Genomic DNA, 20593 nt, shown 5'->3' with positions numbered 1-20593 from the left:
CGCATGGGCTATTTGACAAAAGTCGAATTTATGTCATTTGGACTTCGAGTGGGCTTTTTGCTCATGGGCATAAAGTGTACCTTCGAGGCACGAGTGTTTTTGGGGCCCTCGGAGCTCGTCCGGCCGATGTTGTTTATGTGTAGTAAAGGGGGGCTTGAAACCGACCTGGCTTGCCCCATTTCCTCGCTTGTTTTCCTGGTCGGCTTGCTTGCGCCTGCTGGATTCTACTCCATGTTGACGCCGCCGCCGCTGGCGCCGCTGCTGCAAAGGTGACTACTTGGCGGCCGTGTCTGGAGAACGGTTCCGAGTTCACCCCATTTCTTATGCGAAACAAAATACCCACGAAGTAAAAGCGTCGGGGAAGAAAGACCGACAGGAGCACAGAAAGACAGCAGACAAGCGAAGCAGGCGGGGACGAGAGAGACACCAGTGACAGGCGAGCTCGGCGAATCATCGGCTGGGTCGGAACCGTGAAGATAGAGGCCAATGAGGGGTGCCCGTCAGTGCCCGAGGACAGGATTTGAGGATTTTGAGGGCTCCGTGATTGTCCGATGGAAAGTTCTGTTATCACCCAAGTGCACAAAGAAGACGTCCAAGTGTCCCCCAAAACAGGTGAGATTACTTTGGACCGCGCAGAACATCTTTCTTTGCGTTTACTTCTCGGTTGTTGTTGTCCCGCCACATTGAATCCGTTTGCGCTTGATTGACAGTTGGGCGCTTTTGCTTTTAACAAACAAAGAAAAACAAACAACAACAACGAAAAAACATCACAAGCAGATGTGACAGAAATCTAGTCCAAAAAACATACAACTCAACGTTTAATGGAGAAAATGAAAAATACGCTTGTTCTCCGTTTTAATTGGTGTCGCGTTTAAAGTGAACTTGGAACTTGAAGTCTCAAATTGGAAACGTCTTTGTTGTTGTTTGGTTGTCGCTGCTGGAGTTTGATGACTAAGAAACAAAAGCTGCTCGCGTATTTGTGAGTATCGGGTTGCAGCTTTTTTGGCAGCAGCCCTTCGTTTTCCCACTTGCAGGAAAAACATGAGTGCACAACAACGGGCTCGCTTTGCTCTCTTTTTCGAACTCCGCTCGACAGTTTGAGTCGCATTCTGAGGGGGATGGTGAGTTGCTTTTTGTGTGTTTGCATAACGCCAACATGCACCGTAAATAATCTCGGTGCTGCACTGGAGAATGTGTATGGAGGGTGGTGGGGGCGTGCTGACAGCGGAATGCTGCACCCCCCCACCTCCGCACACGCCCAAAAATAAAAGATACAAATAATCTGTGGCAATTATGTTGCTTTATGTGAAGAGATCAATAAGGAGGTCAAGTCACAAATCGTGAATTGAAATAAATCTGCCTGTGTGTGTGGGTAGAGGAGTCCTTGAGGGGCTTTTGTTCGGGTGTGTGGATCAACAAATGAGGATCAGTGCTGTTTGTCTCTAAAATCATGGAGTTGTGTAACACTGCTGTACTTCTTGATTCTGACGAGTAAGAACACACTCCGACTTTCCGAGCTACACTGGCACACTTTAGGCCCGTTTATCTTCAGTTCCTCTTTCTAGGAAGCTTGACGATCTGCTGGAACCCACCACGTCACCGGGATGTGGTGCCCAATGTTGTTGTTGTGTAGTTTCAGCTTGTCCCTCACAAAAAAACAAACTCAAAGCCAGACCCTGTAGAGGTGTGACCAATTGACGGTCGGACGGACAGACCACCAGGCAGCCTCTGAATGTTTTCTGTCTATGGACGGTAGTACTGTGAAGTGAGTGTGGGTTTTCCCGCCCTTCGTGATTATATAACCTGTGCCGGCCATTTCCAGCAGCAACAGCAGCAGCGGAGGCATTAAAGCAGATTTCATGCAGGCTGCGTTATTCTGCCTACTGACACACCACGGAAGCTCCTGTTTGCTAAAGTCACAAGCTCACCCTCAATTGAAAGTTTAATATAAACGACAATTAAATAATTAACCATCAAATTAATGAGCTATTTTGATAATCAAATTATTTAGAGACCTTGTTTAACTTAAGTTTTGGCCTCTCAGCATTAAATATACTCCAATTTCTGTCGTCTCCACGAGAGGAGACTGATTCCATTTGTGTTTCATCAAATTCAGCCATTTGCAAACATTGCTTTTACTTTCGAAAAGAGTGATTAAAACTTAATGCGATTTTCGGACCTATTAGAAACCAAACCAGGAACTGAAACCCAATCCATTCATGTTAATCTGTCAATTATTAATTGATAATAATCATTCCATTTTTTATTAATAATTTATATTTTTTACTGTCTTTATTGTTTGGCTGTTACTTCATGTACAGCACTTCTAATGGCTCAATGGTTGTTTTTAAAGTGCTATATCAAGTCAAGTTGAGTGATCTCAGCTTTACCCCTCCATTTGGGATTCTAAGTTTTTCATGTATGTCGGTATTTATTTGTACAATACAGCAAGATCAATTTAATTACATAACATTGTCATACTAACAAATTGTGCTGGTGAGATCCAAAATCCTGGCAGGGTTCATAAGATTAAGCACCTCATCATGCATGTGCAGAAAAGTACAGTAAACATTCTGCTCGAGAAAAAAATGAAGAGCGCGAAATAACACTTGATCTAACAACTTCATATTTTGACATTGTTGCATTCTATGGAGGACCTCAGGAGACGTGTAAAGAACGGCACATATGAACATTTGTCATGAAATCCTGCATTTTCTTTTTCCAATTTCTAGTACAACATTATATAAGCATAATCATGACAGAGACACGATGATGTGACTATTGTGTGACGTCAGGTATTATGAAGCGATGCTGCCTTGGAAAAAATGAAGAGACCAAAAGCACACTGGACCTTATTTGGTGTTTTGTGCATTTTTACATTTTCTAAAAAGAAATGCATAATTTACATACACATATACCCGGGCCTGCAACTACCCATTATTTTAATAATCAAATAGTGTGTTGATATTTTTTTTTTAGTTATCCATGTAATTAGATCGATGGGTGGATTTAAATAAATTAATAAAAAAAACTTCTCTTTGTTGAATAAAAATTGACATTAGTTCAAATTGAAAGTGTGAAAATGGTCAAACATAAATTGATGAGGGTTCAGCCACTGATTTGGTCCGTAACATTAGTCAGGAACATGCCATGTAGGGACACAATAAAAAATAAAGGAATTAAGAAAAATGAAGGTGTGTGACGTTTATGAAGTTTTTGTTTTGTCAAACTTGCTCTTAGGAAATGATGGCGACGTGACGTTTACTGGAATGACATTTGAATGTAATCAATGTTTTCCTCTGTTGTGCCTTCTCGTGGCAGGCCAGCTGAGCCGCTCGGCCCTGAAGCAGCCTCGGAGTTGTAACATCTTCAAAGCGCTCTTCTGCTGTCTGCAAACTCAGGATGGGCCCAAACTACCGCCGCTGCCGCCTTCCCAGCAGGCCTTGCTGGAGGCACAGGAAAATGGGGCGGTTGTCAAGGTAACCCCGTTTGCATTCCACGTACACTCGCTTCAGTCGGATCCAAATCAGACTGCAAATACGTGAACAACCTGATGAGATCCGATGCGAGGGGCCGTGTACAAAATCATGCCTCTACAAATCTGATCTTGAACTGGTGGAATATGTCATAGAAAAAACGGAGATGATATTGAACCCGCTCGCTGTGCGGCCCCAACTTATGTCACATGGAGCGCTCGCTCATTGCTTAGCTGAAGAAAGAATGTTGTGTTGTAATCTTCAACATGCACGTTATATAATTCATGTCAGCCTGGCAGCGGACCAAGAAAGCTCAGAGACTGAGAAATGATTCCCATGTCATGTATGTTGCTGCTGCTTTTCCATAAATATCTGCAAGTCCAGTGCGCTAATGTTGGAGAGGGGCTAATTGCGGGAGACGCATGTTTAGTTTTTTTCCCAAGGCCAATACTGATTGTTAGTAGACACTGGGCCAGGTAACCGATTTTTAGAGCTGATATTAATTTACAGTAAAAGGGAACATATTGGCGACAAAATTTTAAATAATCCAAACTCCATCACTTTGTTAAAATGCCTTTAACCATATGCTTAGTAAGCAGCTTTTCAGATTGGCATTTGTCGAGTGTTTAAGTCGTGTTATGTATTTATTTACAATCTTTGGGACCCCTCATATGCTGCTTTTTGTAATAAAAAATGTCTGTGGGCGGTTGCGCTTTTATTGTTGTAATTGTGAATATTGCTGCTGTGACATTCTAGTTTCCCTCATGGAACCATTTAAGTATCTGACTATCTCTCTAAACCGGGTTTGGGCAACTGGCGGTTTGCGGGCCACACTGCGAGTGGCTACTCCATTAAGTTTGTTTTTTCATTTTTCTTTTCTTTTTCTTGGAGGATGGAAATTATAAACATATTTCCTCAACTACAGTGGACCCCCAATTCACGCGGTCCAAGAATGGTTTCTAATATTCAAAATGCTTTTCTATTGTTTTTTTTATTTTTTATTATCAACTCAACTTTATTCATAGAGCACTTTAAAACAACCATTTTCTTTGTTTTCTGTTTTTTTGGGTGGTGGGCAAACAGTCATTTTGTTTTTTTTGTGGAAAAGGTATATTGGAGTTTTTATCAGCGTTCAATTTTATCTGTCTTTCTACCTTAGTTTTAAATTCAAAGAGTTCCCAGTATGGACTGCAGCATCACTGGGAAAGTGAACTTCACAAACTGAAAATGTAAATAATAAATAGTTCCCTGAAGTTAATCCAGTTTTAAATTAATCCATTATCAGCCGACGGATATCACGACCGAAAATCGACCTGGCCGCGAATTTATCCCTAGAAACTAAACACACAAACCATCTGTTCGCCAATATGTTTCTGTTGGTTGGTTATTTGATTCACGCTGTATGGCCAAAGTCCACCAAAAAATTAAAAAGGTCTATAGTATGCTGTGCTAGGCAGATATTTTAGTTTTCATCAAAATTTCCAAGAATACATATTTACATTTACACAAACTTCAATTTTTTAAGTTTATGCTGAACAGTCATTGTTTTAATTTTTATTTAATTTATTTTTTTATTACACTAAGATAATTATTGTGCAAAAAAAGACATCTGATCGTTTTTTTTGCTCACAGTTGTGAGCTGATATAAAGAGTATGTATTAAAAAAAAAAAAAAACGTCAACGACGGGTACTCTAGTTGTGTAATTCTACTTCTTCCTGAATCAACATCTGGTCATTTAAATCAGGCGTCTCAAACTTGTGGCCCGGGGCTATTTGCCGCCTACTTGTTGCAATTTTACAGCCTTCTACTTAACATCAAAGTTTAATGTATCTGCACATTTTTTTTTGCCGTGTTGTTGCCCTTGCTTTTTTTTTTTTTTTTTTTTTTTATATATAAATCACTTATTGACTGTCTTAGTTCAGGCTCATGGCAGCTTTCGGCGAAACGTAATTCTTAAGTCACACAAAGTGGAAGTAAAAGATGAACTGTGTTCATAAAGATTAGATTAGGTGTATGTTTTTGATCACTTGAACCCCTTTTTTGTGGAATACTTGATGCAACCCAGACTCAATCTCCACATAAATTGAATTTGAGACCACTTATTTGAATCAATATCAAATCGCAAACTATAGAACTAAAATGCAATTGAACGAATATCTAACCCCCAACATCACACGCATACTGGTGTCAAATGGCAGATGTGCATGTGTGCTAATAGCGTTGAAAACTGTTTGTGTGTGTCGCCAGTTGTGTGATGCTGGCCTCCTGCCCAAGGTGACCACCCGTGACCGAGGGAAGATCTGCGTGGTCATCGATCTGGACGAGACACTGGTGCACAGCTCCTTCAAGGTGGGGACCGACCGACTGTTCGTTCGTTCTGGGCCTCAATCCAGTTGAGACACTGACCAGACCCGTCACCAGTCAGTCACAGAGCACACACAAACGAGCGTGCCAATATAGTGTTCAGGGAAGCTAACCTGATTTTGGAGTACGGCATTTTGCGGTAGTGCCCACAGGCCAACTGTGCAATGTTGCAATGGATTTAGTTAATATTCAATGTCATTCTAAGGAATCACATTTCTGTTTTGTTCTGTTATGGTGGCCCCATATTCCCCCCTCCGCCGCATTGGTTACGTTGCAGACCCCAAACGATAACTGAAAATTGTGCCTTATTTAAATACACCCTCAGCATGTTTTTGTAACATTTCCGTTACTTAATTTTTCTTTAGTGTCTTTGCATTATTTGAGTAATGGCTTATACTGCATTTTTTTTTGCAATGAAATTCTTTCAAGTTGTTCAAATCCAAAAGAATGTTTCTAAAATGTCTGTATGTGTATGCAGCCTGGATTGAAATGTCCTGTTATTTACGGCAGCAGCAGCAGTACGGCATGTAAGCGAGCGCTTATGTAACGTCATGTGCACGTACGTGTGCATGCGCGCTCGTGGACCCCTCGCGTACGCGCTCAACGAACATCTCCCTTCTCTGTTTCCACTCCAGCCAATCAGCAACGCGGACTTCATCGTGCCTGTGGAGATCGAGGGGACCACACACCAGGTAAGCAGCAGTGCAGCTGTGTGAGTGTATGCTTAGTGCTGATGTGTTTGCAGTGAACAGAACGAACCTCGCCTGTGCGGTGGAGACCTCTGCTGGCCAGATTTTGAACAAAGATTTACAGCAAGAAGGGAACTCAAGTTATTTCATGTTTTCCTGTGACGCCAACAAGTTAACGGTGGATGACAATTAAGAACAAAAGCTTCCCGGCATTTTGTGGAAACGTCTTGATTCCTGCGATGTCTGGCGAGGCATCTGAGTGGGCCTCTGCCTGGTTCAAGTAATCCAGGATAGGCTGGTTAACACTGGCACGGCCTATGCTTGATTACTTGTTTCAGGAAGTGGCCATTAGCGGCTAACCTGGGGTTTCTTCTCTCCAGCCACCTCTTTTCTGTCGCGCTTCTCCACATTCGGGTCACGGCCGTGCTGGAGCCACCCACTCGCAGGGCACATATAGACAGACAAGCATTCACACTCACGCCTGCGGACAAGTACGGTAACTTAAAGGCGCATGTGCTGACCACTCGAGCACTGTACTGAAAGGAAGAATTAAATTCAACATACTGTTTATTAATCTCCTAAAAGGAAATTACACTCCGCTGCATATTTTGCATTTTGTGTTGCATGCCACACACATATTTTATGTAATGGACTACATATAATTTGTTCCGGTACTGAACAAACTTTCAACTTTTCTCCATTACCTTTCCAATTTAATATGTTTACCTCAATGTATTTTCCCGAACATCATTTGTTATTAAAAATAATGAAATGCTCATAAATTGTTGTTTTACGTATTGCCAGAACCGCTGAGTAACAAAGCAGCGGAGTAATCCTTGCTAAAGGGAAGTCAGGAAAATCAGGAAGTCTTGATATGCACGCAGAGCTCATGTTTACATATCTCACGCTTTTCCTCCAAGGTCTGTGGCTAACGATTATTTTGACAATTGATTAATTGAAAACCATGTATTTTTTTGATAAACTCTGATTAAAAAAAAAAAAAAAGACTAATTTCTATCCATTTATTCAAAATCAGGACATTATTTTAAATACTCAGTGCAGAATAGCAATAAAATGATTTGTTTTATTCAGTGCAAGTACAGATACAAATCGATCGTCAAGGAGAACAATATTTGGAGCCGATATTCATTTTCAGAAAGAGAAAATATTGGTGTAAAAAAAAAATACTAAATACAAACTCCAACTCATAACTTTGTTGAAATGTATTTAAGCATATGTTTTGTTTTGTTTTTAAATCTCAGGTTTGCATTTTTTTCATGTCACAGACGAGACGTTTTTGAACAAGAAGTTCAAGGAGCTCCCAAGGTCATCAGAATCTCTTAAAAGTTAAATAAAAACTTAAACAAGTCAATTCTGTAGCTTCCTTTTGTTTTTTTACAGTAAACAGTTTGACCAAATTTCTAAATAACTGAAATGTTACACTTTCACTTGTCTTTCTTTTAATTTCAAACAAAAACAAAAGGTGAAGAGACTTCCCATCTCTTATCAAGTTACGTAATTGGAAATTCAAATTGCTCGCTTATTGGCTGTCAATTTTTTTTAAAAAAGACTGATGATGATATTTGGCAATTTGCTTAATGCAAAAAATGTACATAGTTCAATCTTTTCCAAAGTCAAAGCAGATTTTTGCTCTTGAAAAACACAAAGAGATCTCCAGAAATCAAAGAATATTTACTGATGAGAGGCTGACATTCCGAGGACTCGATGTAAACAAGGTCTCCAAAAGTATTCAGTAATCGGGAAGTTGCCGATAAATCGATTAGTTGTTGCACCTCTCCTTCCTATACTGAAAATGTCTTTTCATACTTATGTACAGCAAATGTCAAATAAGGGTCGTAATATACTACACGGTGTCACTTAACTTTTATTCCCATTACTGACGTGAACGCTGTGTGTTGGCAGGTGTACGTGCTCAAGAGGCCATACGTGGATGAGTTCCTGCAGCGAATGGGAGAGCTGTTTGAGTGCGTGCTGTTCACTGCCAGTTTGGCCAAGGTACTTCGGGACATCTCCTGTATTGCTCGAATAATAGCTTTTAGTCATTTTCAAAGTGTGCAACGGGAAATCTCTCCAGTGGTATGCAAAAGACTCAAATATGTTCAAACATTGCATATTGTTGTAGTTTACTGACTTACAAATAAATGAACTATTTAAACCTTGGTTAAGTACACTCCAGTTGCATTTAACTTGTAAATAGAATACAGTGGTTCTAAAGCTAGGCGTTTGCAGCGGTAGCCCCCCGGGCCGGGCCAGTGATACTCACTGACCCCGTCAAAGGCGCCCGCTGCCATCGCAATACAAACGTAATTAAGCACATGTTGTATTTACAAGCAAGCAAGAGCAATGGATAACAAAAATATTGTACAAACAGTAACAATGAATAAGTAAAATTGTTACGTAAAAACTATAATAACACTTGGAAAGTAAAATCTGGACTAGAACAAGATCATTGTACAGTACGGCATTTTAATGTTGGTCATTATGTTATTACTTTGGGAGCTTAGCATTTTGTTTTAATAGCTACTCATTGGAGCTCCCTCTCTTTCTCCTCAACTATCCACCAGTATGCCGACCCTGTGACGGACCTGCTGGACCAGTACAGCGTGTTTCGGGCTCGCCTCTTCCGGGAGTCATGCGTCTTCCACCAGGGTTGCTACGTGAAAGATCTGAGCCGCCTGGGCCGAGACCTTCACAAGACGCTCATCTTGGATAATTCTCCCGCATCCTACATCTTTCACCCCAATAATGCTGTGAGTTCACCGTTCAAACCTGCTTCCTGTTATCATTGTGCAATCTGCTTTTGTTTCATGAACAACAACGTCTGATGTTACCAATATGTTGGAACAAATTAAGCAACACATTCAAAATGTTTGATTTTCTCTGATTGATAGTTTCAGTATGAGGAATTTTTTTCTAATAGAAATCACTAGAAATCACAACATAACTCCCAAATAACAATTTTGTAAACTGGAGCATTTATTTGCACAAAATGAAAAATGGTCAAAATACTAAAAAAAATCTGTTTAGTGAGCGAACAAGGATGATCCATACATAATTGGCTTTATTTTCATGAACAGTGTAATTCCTGTACAACGCATGGCTCTGCTTGAAGGTCCGTTCGACCCAATGTTGATCATTTTGTAGATGAGCACAGGCCAACATCTGGCCCATCTGCGCTTCAGTGCTTAGTTGCATTGATTTGACATATTTCAAACATGTATGATTAATTGCGATCCCACGTGAATTTGGTCCAATATGTCCACATGTTTCCCATCCGCACTGCCGCGTATGAATGTGAGTTGTTAGAGCGCTTGTAGTAAAGTGTGTGTGTGCGTGCGTGATCCTCAGGTACCCGTGGTGTCGTGGTTTGACGACGTTGATGATGCCGAACTCCTCAACCTTTTGCCCGTGTTTGAAGAACTCAGCCAGGCGGAGAACATTTACACCCAACTAGACCAGCTTCGTGGACATTAAGGAAACTTTTTTTCTAGGTTGTCTTCCACATATCAAGCATTGAAACACAAGATCTTCCTTCACATGTTGTTGGTTTAGCCGCTGCACAAATTTGTCAACAATGACAGCATGGGCTTCAGGACATTCCAAACCCGTAAAGCATCCAAGTTTGTGCCTCAGATTACGCTTGGCATTCTCACGCCTTTTGTATGCTTGCATTTGCGGCAAGCACAATTCAAAATGGTCAAAATCACCTCGAGACGGCACAATCACAGTTGCTCATATCTACTTAAATAGGGTAATTGTTCTGTTGCCAAAACAGAGGCTCACATGCCCTAATTTGACTGTTGAACATCCGTCTACTGAGTGTGCCTTTTACGGAAATGGGGGGAAAAAAAGCCTTTTTGAAATCACCACCAGGTTTTATACACGATTCGTTGTAGTGAAGTTGTTTTACATGGAAATCTATTTTTAGATCATTCCTCTATGCAAGCCAGTTCTGTCAATATTTCATTTCAGTGGAAGTAAGCGTTGGCCTTATGAATAAGCATTGAAACAAAAGTGTGTTTTAAATCAAAATTCACACTCCAGGGTATGATGCCCAATTGGGATTATTTTTTTTCCCTTCAATCCATTTGTCGTTCACGTTACAAAACCAAATGCAAATTGTAACGTAAACGGAATGCATCTGTGAAGTGACACGCATTCGCACATACCTCAACGTCGTGTGGCGCAGTGTGATTTTGTTAGGAAATATGCCCCCTTGCTCGTGTAGATCTCAGTCCTGACGCATTTGGCGCAATTTCGAGGATGTTGTACAACTGGAGCAAATTTTCTTAATCAAATAATTTCATCTTCCCTTTCGTGCGCCACTGCTTTTGTGACGTTTGTTGCCTTTTGATGACATATAGGTCAGATGAGTGCAACCTGAGCGTTCAGACTGCAGTCGCATGGACTACATATCCAATTTATATCCGCGGACGAAAGCGGGCTGGGTCGGATTTGCAAAACAAAATTGCAAAAAAATGGATAGATGCCACATTGGGCCAAAAGAAAAGAAATCTGAATTCACCTGCAGTATGTTCAAGATTTATATTTTCTACACGTCAGTCTTTGATTGAATGGTTTGGATTTCATATTGTCACCCTCTTACAATGATGGCGCAAGTCATTTTAACAAAAAAAAAAAAAAAAAGCCTTTTTCACTCATCAAGAAGCTGTCTGCCTCTGCTAAAACTGGCTACAAATCTTTCAATTCTCCCCTTGAAATTAAGTTATTATTAAATATAATCAGTATTTGGTGCAGTTTTTTTTGTATGTTTTCTGGAGGAACTAATTGAGGCCATTATTTTAAGAAGGTGACGATATCTCGAGTTCAGGTTGAGCAAGCAGAACAAAATCATAAAGAATATGCTGACACTCGCCGAGCACATTTAGTCAAGCTTTTTGACTGACTTTTCAAAAAAACATGCATCTTAGCAATGCTGATTGAGACAGACAAGTGTGCCTTTTTGAATTTGGAGCGATCACGGTGTTGTGCCTGAAAGAGATTTGTTGGCCTCAACACTTGAACAGGCGTCATGCTGGGCATGAGTGAGGAAACACTGTCGTGAGCAAGTTTGAAGCCACGTACGCGGCTGTGCTACTTGCAGCGGAAAAACACTTGAAAATATTTTTTTTTGTCTTTTTCATCAGTGAGTGTTTTTTTTTCTGTATTTATTGGCCAAAAAACTGTATTGTCCAGTAATGCTCAATATTTTGTACTGTTGTCCATTTGCCAACTTTAAGGCTGGCCTTGTGTGGAAAGGTTTTATTTTGCCGAAAGTTTGAGAACAACAAAATTAACTTCAAATTTCACTCCTATGAGTTATGTCTTATTATTTGATAATGTTTCATTTTGGGGTGAGTTTCCTGGGTTTTTCCTTCTGTGATGTTGAACACCTAATGTAATTATTTTTGTCCATGTTAACTAGTTAAAAAAAAGAAAACGCTAAATGTACCAGATGTGATGATCCAAAGTATTTGTTATGATTGCCACCAGTTGTCTTTGTCTTTTGAAATATTTTTTGTCTACCATATCGGACCAGAGCAATAAAAGACAAGGTGCTACCAATTTTTAAATGAAATAAAAATTGGTTCTATTTTTCCCCGAATTTGAGTATTTTTGTGCTACAAGTTTTAAACTCAAGAGTTGACATCAAACTTCTTTGTGGAGAGAAAGCCATATTTTTTGTGTGAATCCTGAGAATCACAAATGAATGTGAATATCATTAAATAATGTAAGCCCAAATCCTTGGTGGTTTTGAAAGAAACATTGCAACTATTTTCTGCAACAACAGCACTGAAAGAAAAGAAATGTCTTACTTTCTCAGTTCCATGACCGTGTATGTCATTTAAGTGCTATTTGACACAAACAACATGCTATTATAACAGTAGTTCTCGATTTCAGTAAGTTAAATCATACGCGTTTTCGGCCTGACCAGTTTTCTTGCGGTGAGCCTATGTCATTATAGTGTGACTGTAGAAAAGATAGATGGCAATATTAATACATCAAATAATGGATGGAACTTATAAAGTGCTTTTTGCAAGTACTCAAATTATTTGAGTAATGCGTATATTTGAGTCAAATAGGCACTTGTATTTATAATATTGTATAACCACCAAAGTAGGCTACAAGCAAAATGCAGCATTGAGGATCTATTCAAAGAAAAGCAATAAACAAGAAAAAAATATTACATTAAGTTTCATGTGCCAGTATATGCAGACACCGATGATTCATAAATAATGTAATTATGTAGTATGATTTTACAATTCAATATATTATTGATCGTGATACAGCACTGAGCAAAATTTAAATGTTCAGTTCATTCTACAAACCACTGACATCAACCAAATTCCTAATAGTAATAAAGTATACCAAATGCTGTGTAAGAAGCATCTGTTAACATATGTAGGCCTATTCCTGCTTGTATTGTGTTACAGCGATGCGTATCGAATTCTCACTTTCAACTTTTCTCACGTGACAAGATTCCACATGAAAGGAGGTTCGATAACTGCTCTACTTTTTTTCTCTCATTGCCGTAATTCTGATTTCCGGGTGGCAAAAGCAGTATAGTGACGTCACTATAACAGCGGCGGCGGCCATTTTAGGTGGCCCAAGGCAAACACTTGAACACTCACAGGCGGGGGATTTCTTTTTAAATTGGCGATATTTTTGGCGTCCATAAATGTTTGCATTTTTACCCCTACGCCCAACGTTAATAACCTTAATTTATATGTGGTCACGTTTGTACGCAGTACAAATAGTTCATGCATCCAAAATTGAATTTCGGTTAAGTGCTCAAATTTGGAGTTGATCCGAGCAACTCCCCCCTTAAAAGAAAAAAAAAAAAGAATTGACAGTCCGGAAGTAGTGGTCAAGTCTCTGGGCGTTCCATGGTGACATCACCGCACTGTGTGCGCGTGCGCGTGTTTGTGTGACACGTCCTGGCTTTCCTCCTGACGCGAATCAAAACGAAACGAAGCGAGGAAAAGATTCCACGAAAGGCCGACAAAGCGAACTCGGGACGTCAGCAACACTGACCAGGTGAAAGACACACACAACATGTCGTCGGATAACCTTGACATATTGTGCGAACGACTTGCCGTTTGTGTTTTTCGAGTGAATTGTCGAAATGTCGAATTTGTGGCCGCGCTAGCAGACATTAGCTTGGCAGGCTATCTAAAACTGCGGGCGACAAACTAGCAAACTGGTTACCGTAAAAATACTTTTTTTATGCACAGTCTTGTTCATTGAATTGACTCGAAACGAGTCCAGTGTTGTGAACGACGTTCGTGCTAGTTTTGCTAATTTAGTCAGCCGGAAGGCTAAAAAACACTGCTTGCTGATATCGTTAGTTGTGTCTTGTGTGCAGCTAACGAACACGAATCCATATTGACAAAGTGGATTAAAAGCACACGTTTCAAAGCCAAGCGAGCAACAAAGGTAACGTTTGTGTTTATCAAAGTAGTGCGTGACACGGAGTGTTCCCACTTCCGCCAATTTTACATCAAGATAAATAATTGCACAGTTAACTTACATAACTCATGTCAGACAGTTTGAAAACACATCTTTACGTGTTAGGTTGCGATGTTCTATTTCGGACTGCACTTCATGATGGATCATTTATTTTAGGTAATGGTGAAGTGAAGTCTTGGCTACAGTGTTTGTTGTAGACGACCCCCTTTTTTTGCTAATGTCTTTAGAGTGCATTTTTATGGGAAGGTGCGCAATCGATTAATCAATTCATATATTATATTATATTCATATATTAATTGACGACTGTTTTGATGATTTAGAGCACTGGTGTCGAAATCGTGGCCTGGTGGCTAGATCTGGCCCACCGCATTATTTTGTGGCCCATGAAGGCAAATTGTGTATTGACTTTGTTTCCAGCTAAAATACTACAATTGGACATTGTACAACACTCCCCTTTTAAAGTAAATGTGATCACATTTTTTGTTTGCCTCTGATTTGAAAACAAGCAATTCAAAAATGTGTTTTATGTACTGTTTGTAATAGACATTTATTAGGTTTGGCAGTCAGAGCCATTGTAAACTTGAAACACTCCAAATCTTCAGAATTTCAGACTTTCAGCAGAGAATTTTTCAAATTTATGTCCTCCATGAAAGCAGACAGATTACCTGTGTTGAATCAAAATAAAAAAATTTCATCCATCTGTGTTTACTTAGGAAAAATGTCAACATTTTGGCAGATTTTCTGATAGCTGTTACGCACCAAACCAGTAACCAAATTATGCTTGTGCATTTTATACACTGTCAATATCAAATAATTTTCTGTATTTGAATAACTGGCTGTTAAAAAATATTTTATTTGATTCATCGATTAATCAGGAAATAAAATCAACAGAGTAATTATAAAAATAATTTCTGTTACCCATTGTAATGGAATATTTAATTGTCATTTTTCATTTCCCTTTTTTTTTTTTTAAAGTATTTTTTTTGCTACATGTAATACAAAAATCTCAATTAGCCAATATATCTCTGAGTGGCGACAAACGGTTATCAAGTGAGGACTTGGTTGGTTCTATGTGTTGTGGTTCTATTCCATGATAAATGTTTGTGGAACGGAGTTACTGCATTCACAATCTTTCCCTTACCGAATTCCTTTATCTAAAATCACTACGGCAGGATTTTAGTGGACATTTTCAGGAACTATCTCGGCCCATGGCCTTGTGAACAGTCTCTAATTTCTTTCTCTTTTGCCAGATATCATCTCGTTACACCATGAACGTGTTTGACCGCAACATCAACTTTGATGCTCTCTTCAAGTTCTCCCAAATGTATGGCGCATGTCAGACTCGTTCCTCATCTGGGTCAGGCTCCTCAAACATATTTGTTTGCTCTTGCAGATCTCATTCCACCCAGGTGCACTTGAAGAATGTCTACTCCAGCCTGGCGGCGTGCATGTTCTTGGCTGCAGCTGGCGCCTACACGCATGTCGTCTTGCGCCTCTTCCAGGTAGTTCGAACAATACTTTGGTTGGCCTAATATAAACCGCCTTGCAGTCTTGCATAATACACACGGGCTGATGATGAGAGTGCAAAAAATTAATGATAGCTTAAGTGTAGCAGATTGAAACGTTTGTTCAACGTCTGAAGATGAAATGCTTCTGGAAAGTATTCATAGCACTTGACGTTTTTCTAAACCTTCTGTTACACAGCCTTATTCCAAATTTGCAATGCATTCATTTTTATGTCTGTGTACTGATACGCCACATGGGAGATTCATCAAGAACCTATTTTTATATTTTTTTTTTACCTATTGAACATGTTTTCCATCGTGTGTCTATTCCGATACATATTGGCATTGCTTTAACGCCCAGCTCCCACAACTAATCATTTAGAGACCTTGTTTAACTTAAAATTGCCGAAATCCGGCCTCTGACCAGAAAATGGTCTCTCAGATCTGTTAAGTTGTTAAACGTGAACCGCACTTTATTCATTCCACTGATCTTTGCTTTGACCAAAACTCTCTGTAGTTGTCGGAAGATGCCAGCCAGTTTGGCGCAAATCGACAAGTAACGCCTTGTGTGTTGTCAGGGGGGCATGCTTTTTGCTCTGGCATCCCTGGGATTGATGGTGTGGCTGGCCATGACGCCCCACAACGCCCAAACGGAGAAGAAGAGGCTGGCCATCCTGGCGGGATTCTCCTTCCTCAACGGTGTGCACTCAGCAAGGACTCTTTTGAGTGTTTCAGGTCCTAATAGCTCGATGAGGCTAACCAAGGTGTTTTTCCTCTTGCTCGCTCTAGGTGTGGGCCTTGGCCCCACGCTGGACTTTGTCATCGCCGTCAACCCCAGGTAAGCCAAGGAACACTTGTGTAATGTGTGCTAGCAGCTACCCTTTGGTCAAACATTAATTAAGTCGCCTTTTATGTCATGTTTGAGCCTCTATGTCACATGATCCTTTTAGAAAATGGTGGCTAAAGTGTTTACTGTCCTTGTGACCGCAACTGGGGGGGAAAATCAAATGGATACAAAGAAATATTGTCATAAAACAACTTTTTCATTTGAAATATTTTGATCATTATGGTGAGGGAGCACTGTGCTCTGTTGGTTATCACGTCTGCCTTACAGTTCCCAAGCCGAGGCTTAGAATGTTCCAGAGTGGAGGTGACATGTTTTTAGAGAACCAGGAGGAAGCTCACGCAAGCACAGCTAGACGTTCCAAAATGTGCACGTAAGAATAATGGATCATGATATTGAGTCCATATCGGCCACTCCAAATGGAATGATTATGTAGGCGTTAGCAAAGTTCCGAAATCCATGCTTCTCGCATATTTTTCTTTAAGAACAATTAAAAAAATATATAATTCATAAATGGGTTTTGAAAACGCATACAGACAAATTGTTAAATATGACTGCACTAAGCTTACTTGTACATCTTCAAAGTGACTTTCAAAGAACATTGGAATCGGAAGAGTAACCTGACCACGCTAAGCAAGTGCATAAATAGTGATCGCAATTACACAAAATACTGCCACCAAATAAAAAAAAAAAAATCACTTTTTCTGTTAGCACTGATCTCTTTTTAGGAAAGTCTCTTGCCACATTTTTTAGGCATGTTTACAAATGTGTTGCATGCGCAATTACCGGAATGTTATTTTAATTCACTCCACACAAAATGAAATATTTTAAGCCTTTGTTTCAATTTGGATGAATATGACAGAAAGAAAGAAATCCAGTAGTACACAAAGTTAGAATATCACGACAAAGTTCCCTATCGTAAGCTCCATATGTGACAATCTTTTCAGGTAATTAACACAATGGGGAAGACTACTGACTTGACGGCGGTTCAGAAAACAACTGCCAACTGTTCTGGGTTGTCCATATTTTGTTCTGCAAATGCCGAGAGGTCTTTACGACCAGAACATGTGATATTCCAGATATTTTCAAAGAAATCATGGGTCACATTTCTGAAATGGGTTGAAACTGAGCAAAAATACTTGGTAGATAATTGTGATGCATCTTTGACAACACAATTCATTTCAAGCGTGGTATATTCATTTGGTATCTGGTGAGGTTATCTCTCAATGGAAAGTCCGAAGAGCTGTCACTATCATGGAAGCAAGTCATCAAGGCTGAAAAATCAAAACAAACCCATCAGAGTGAGAGCAAAACATTAGGTGTGGCCAAATTAACTGTTTGGTATATTCTTAAAAAGAGAGAAGTAAATGCAACACCAAAAGACCCGGAAGACCACAGAAAACGAGTGTGGTGGATGACAGCCAAGGAAGAGTCGTTAAAACTGAATCCAATTGAGCAAGCGCTTCACTTGCTGAGGAAAATGCCCAAAGAACGAGCAGGAACTGAAGACATTTGCAGCAGAGGCCGAGACAAAACCCAGCGTCTGCTCATGTCTAAGGGAGTTGAGAGTTTAGTCTGTCAAGTGTGAAGTTTTCTCAGTCAGTACTGGTTTGGGGACAGTCAATGCAGCTGTCATGCTTCCTGTTGCTGACAAGCTTTTTGGAGACAATGATTTCATTTTTCACACGGATTTGGCACCTGCCCACAAAGCCAAAACTCAATGCCTGGTTGTGTGGCCATGGAATACCAGAACTTGATTGGCCAGCAGACTCACCTGACTTGAACCACCATTACCTTTCTGATGCATGCTTGTTAAAATGTTCGTAAAATGATGGAGCAGTCATAGTACGAGTTACACAGCTGTTTTTTTTTTTTACTTTTTATTCAGTTGCATTTTTGGATGGTTTTTGTTTGTATTGTGCACAGCAAAACGCTTACATTTTTTTCCCCTTTTTGTTTTCAGCATCATCGTCACAGCCTTCATGGGAACTTCGGTGATTTTCATCTGCTTCACTCTCAGCGCCCTCTATGCCAAGCGCAGGAGCTACCTGTTCCTCGGAGGTAACCGAGCCGCTTTCCTGTACACACTTGGCATGGTTGAAAGTATTTTGGCGAAATAGAAGTGCTTGAAATACTTGCTTGTCCCTCTGAGAAGCGCTTTGTACTTGTAATAACGCAATTGTTCCAAATTGAATTTTCCCTACGTGAGTGATGATGTGTAAAGAGCCCACTGCTTTGACTGCCATGATTTTGTCATGCATGTGCGTGATCTCGTCCTTGTTGTTGTGGTCAGGCACGCTGATGTCTGGCCTGTCCATCATCTTTCTGATGTCGCTCATGAATATGTTCTTCGGATCCGTGATGCTCTTCAAGGTCAGTCGGAATCATCATCATATATCGAACATGAACACTAACCCCAATGGCCCGTAATGTTCCTTTTGCGTCATTTAATTTGAGTTTTTACAGCCATTTCAAACAGCATCGTCATTTGGATGCAGCTACTTCACATATGAGCTTGTTGGAGCATATTTTGAACCCAAATGTGTCGCCCAATCAGAGAAGGGTTCCCCCATGTAGCAGAACAAAGCAGACTGTTTCACGTTTTTTTTTTTTGTAGCTGATACCATAATGAAAAACATCCCCCAAAAAGGTCCATTTATCCCCCACTAAAAAGTCAATTTCTCAGATTTTCATAGTTTTTGTTGCATTATTCTCTGGTTGAAGTGGGCAATCAAATCGGGTTGAGCATTTTGCCAGATCGTCATTTTGGTTGGTCTTGTCTCACCCCAAATTCTAGTGATTAAGGCGAAAGGAATGATTGCGAACACAGAAACCACATGCAGGAATTATCTTGGTCCACAAGTTGGAGAGGCCAATCGGATTTCTACATCTCCTTTGCTTCTTCTCGCAGGCTCACATGTACCTGGGCCTGCTCATCATGAGTGGCTTTGTCCTGTTCGACACTCAGCTCATCATCGAGAAGGCGGAGAATGGAGACAAGGACTACGTCTGGTGAGTCAGAGCACGCCAACCCCCCCCCCCCCCCCCCCATTCTGCCATTCCGCTGCGCACATGTGCAAACATTGTGCATGTCACCCCCGTCCAGGCACTGTGTGGACTTGTTCCTGGACTTTATCACCATCTTCCGGAAGTTGATGGTCATCCTCGCCCTCAACGATAAGGTACGCTCGTAAAACAAGTCAACAGAATAACAGTGCGTAGCGGGTCTACCAAGAGCTCATGTTCTCTCTGTTCTTCGGTTCTTTCAGGAGAAGAAGAAGGAAAAGAAATAGACAAGTTTGCGTGTGCGACCGAAAAAGAGTCGGGCCATTTTGCGACACGCACTTGTTACTTTTGACTTAATTTCTTTAACAAACTTGTTGTGGTCTTACGATCTGATTGCAAATGATTTGATCTTTCTTTCCAGTTTAACTTCTAAGGGTTGATTGTTTTTCCGTCCATGTCAACTAATGCTAGTCGTGCCAGGGAGCGGGAGGAGACTAACGCTGCAGTCAACATGCTTGGCCACTAGAGGGCATTGTTGTGTAGGGAAGTGCCTAACCTAAGAGGCGCTTCAGTTAAGTTTCATATTGTTCATTTGTACCATCAAGTAATGACATAATGAAAGACTTTCATTTTGCTAGTCACATGAGTAATAGTTTAAGTTGAAGTCGTGTGATTACATGCATTGCTTCATTTCCGGCTTTTCTAATTTTATTTAATTGTTTTCTTCAGCCAAGTGCGATTTGGACACTGGTTCCCCTTCCCAAATTACTTCAAAGTACTTCAAAGTAGCTTTGAATTCTCTTGGACTTTTCTATATCCCAACTGGTGGCGTTTGTGCAAGTTTTTGACCGCTTTTTCTTTCCTCTTGTAAATTCTACAAATGCCAGATAGTTTGCCAAATTAAGTGAAGTTAACATTACATTTTTGAGCGTATACTGTGAAGAATTTATTTTGTTCATGTAAGAGGTAAACTACAAGTTTGATACATTTGCCCCAATAAATGTGTTGAATGCACGCATTATTCAAGTGAGGTGCAGTATGTTTACCCACCAAACAGTTTGTTTTTTTATTGCGTAGTGTGAACAAAGCTTTTTGCAATTTCCAACAAACTTTAGAACCAGAGCATTTTTTTCATCAATAATTTTCAGTTCCATTGAGAGTTCTTTCCTTGCTGTGATTGGATAGGCAAATATGACAGTTGTAAATATTTGAATAGC

The 20593-nt window shown here is 40.2% G+C and overlaps 2 protein-coding genes across 2 annotated transcripts; both read left to right on the top strand.

Annotated features, from left to right (window-relative positions):
- ctdsp2 (CTD (carboxy-terminal domain, RNA polymerase II, polypeptide A) small phosphatase 2) lies at positions 1–12156 on the top strand. Its single transcript, XM_088290688.1, has 7 exons — positions 1–612; positions 3322–3479; positions 5725–5826; positions 6477–6533; positions 8454–8546; positions 9116–9301; positions 9900–12156. Exons 1-7 carry the CDS (start codon positions 552–554, stop codon positions 10023–10025), a joined length of 783 nt encoding a protein of 260 aa, XP_088146814.1. The 5' UTR covers positions 1–551; the 3' UTR covers positions 10026–12156.
- Positions 12157–13404: 1248 nt separating this feature from the next.
- Positions 13405–20390, top strand: tmbim6 (transmembrane BAX inhibitor motif containing 6). Its single transcript, XM_088289367.1, has 10 exons — positions 13405–13589; positions 15272–15345; positions 15415–15523; positions 16105–16225; positions 16316–16364; positions 18334–18431; positions 18664–18743; positions 19282–19382; positions 19477–19552; positions 19640–20390. Exons 2-10 carry the CDS (start codon positions 15290–15292, stop codon positions 19661–19663), a joined length of 714 nt encoding a protein of 237 aa, XP_088145493.1. The 5' UTR covers positions 13405–13589; positions 15272–15289; the 3' UTR covers positions 19664–20390.
- Positions 20391–20593: the final 203 nt, after the last annotated feature.

Source organism: Idiotropiscis lumnitzeri, chromosome 3 (assembly GCF_059441095.1).
Source record: "Idiotropiscis lumnitzeri isolate Australia: NSW breed Sydney's pygmy pipehorse chromosome 3, RoL_Ilum_1.0, whole genome shotgun sequence".
In the NCBI taxonomy this organism is placed as follows: Eukaryota; Metazoa; Chordata; class Actinopteri; order Syngnathiformes; family Syngnathidae; genus Idiotropiscis; species Idiotropiscis lumnitzeri.
Note: the sequence above shows the minus strand (reverse complement) of the source record. Positions and strands in the feature narration are given on the sequence as shown.